The sequence below is a fragment of the Myotis davidii genome, unplaced genomic scaffold (genome assembly GCF_000327345.1).
Source record: "Myotis davidii unplaced genomic scaffold, ASM32734v1 scaffold1134, whole genome shotgun sequence".
Lineage (NCBI taxonomy): Eukaryota > Metazoa > Chordata > Mammalia > Chiroptera > Vespertilionidae > Myotis > Myotis davidii.
The window spans coordinates 780,989-781,188 of NW_006286229.1; the positions used below are offsets into that span (position 1 = coordinate 780,989).

Below are 200 nucleotides of genomic sequence, written 5' to 3' on the forward strand. Positions count from 1 at the left end.
GAAGTACACGCTGAAGGTCCCGTTCACGTGGTCCACGATCTTGCCCGTCACCAGCAGCGAGAACTTGAGGGTGTGCACCCGGAAGTAGAAGTCCCCCCAGCCGAAGATCTTCTTGGCGCGGGCCGCTTTGATAGACGGCTTCCTCTTGGTGCGCTGCACGGGCAGCGCCCCCACCGCCCCCACCCGGGCCAGGGCCCCGG

General features: G+C 66.5%; 1 protein-coding gene across 1 annotated transcript in view; it reads right to left on the reverse strand.

The window, feature by feature from the left end:
- NXPH4 (neurexophilin 4) overlaps positions 1-200 on the reverse strand; it is a gene marked incomplete at its 5' end in the record, with an annotated part of 1,701 nt that overhangs the window by 1,047 nt on the left and 454 nt on the right. Inside the window, one exon of the mRNA XM_015559766.1 lies at positions 6-200. This exon is cut by the window's right edge and continues 23 nt beyond it. Within this exon, the coding sequence (XP_015415252.1) occupies positions 6-200 (195 nt within the window). The remainder of the gene's footprint in view (positions 1-5) is intronic.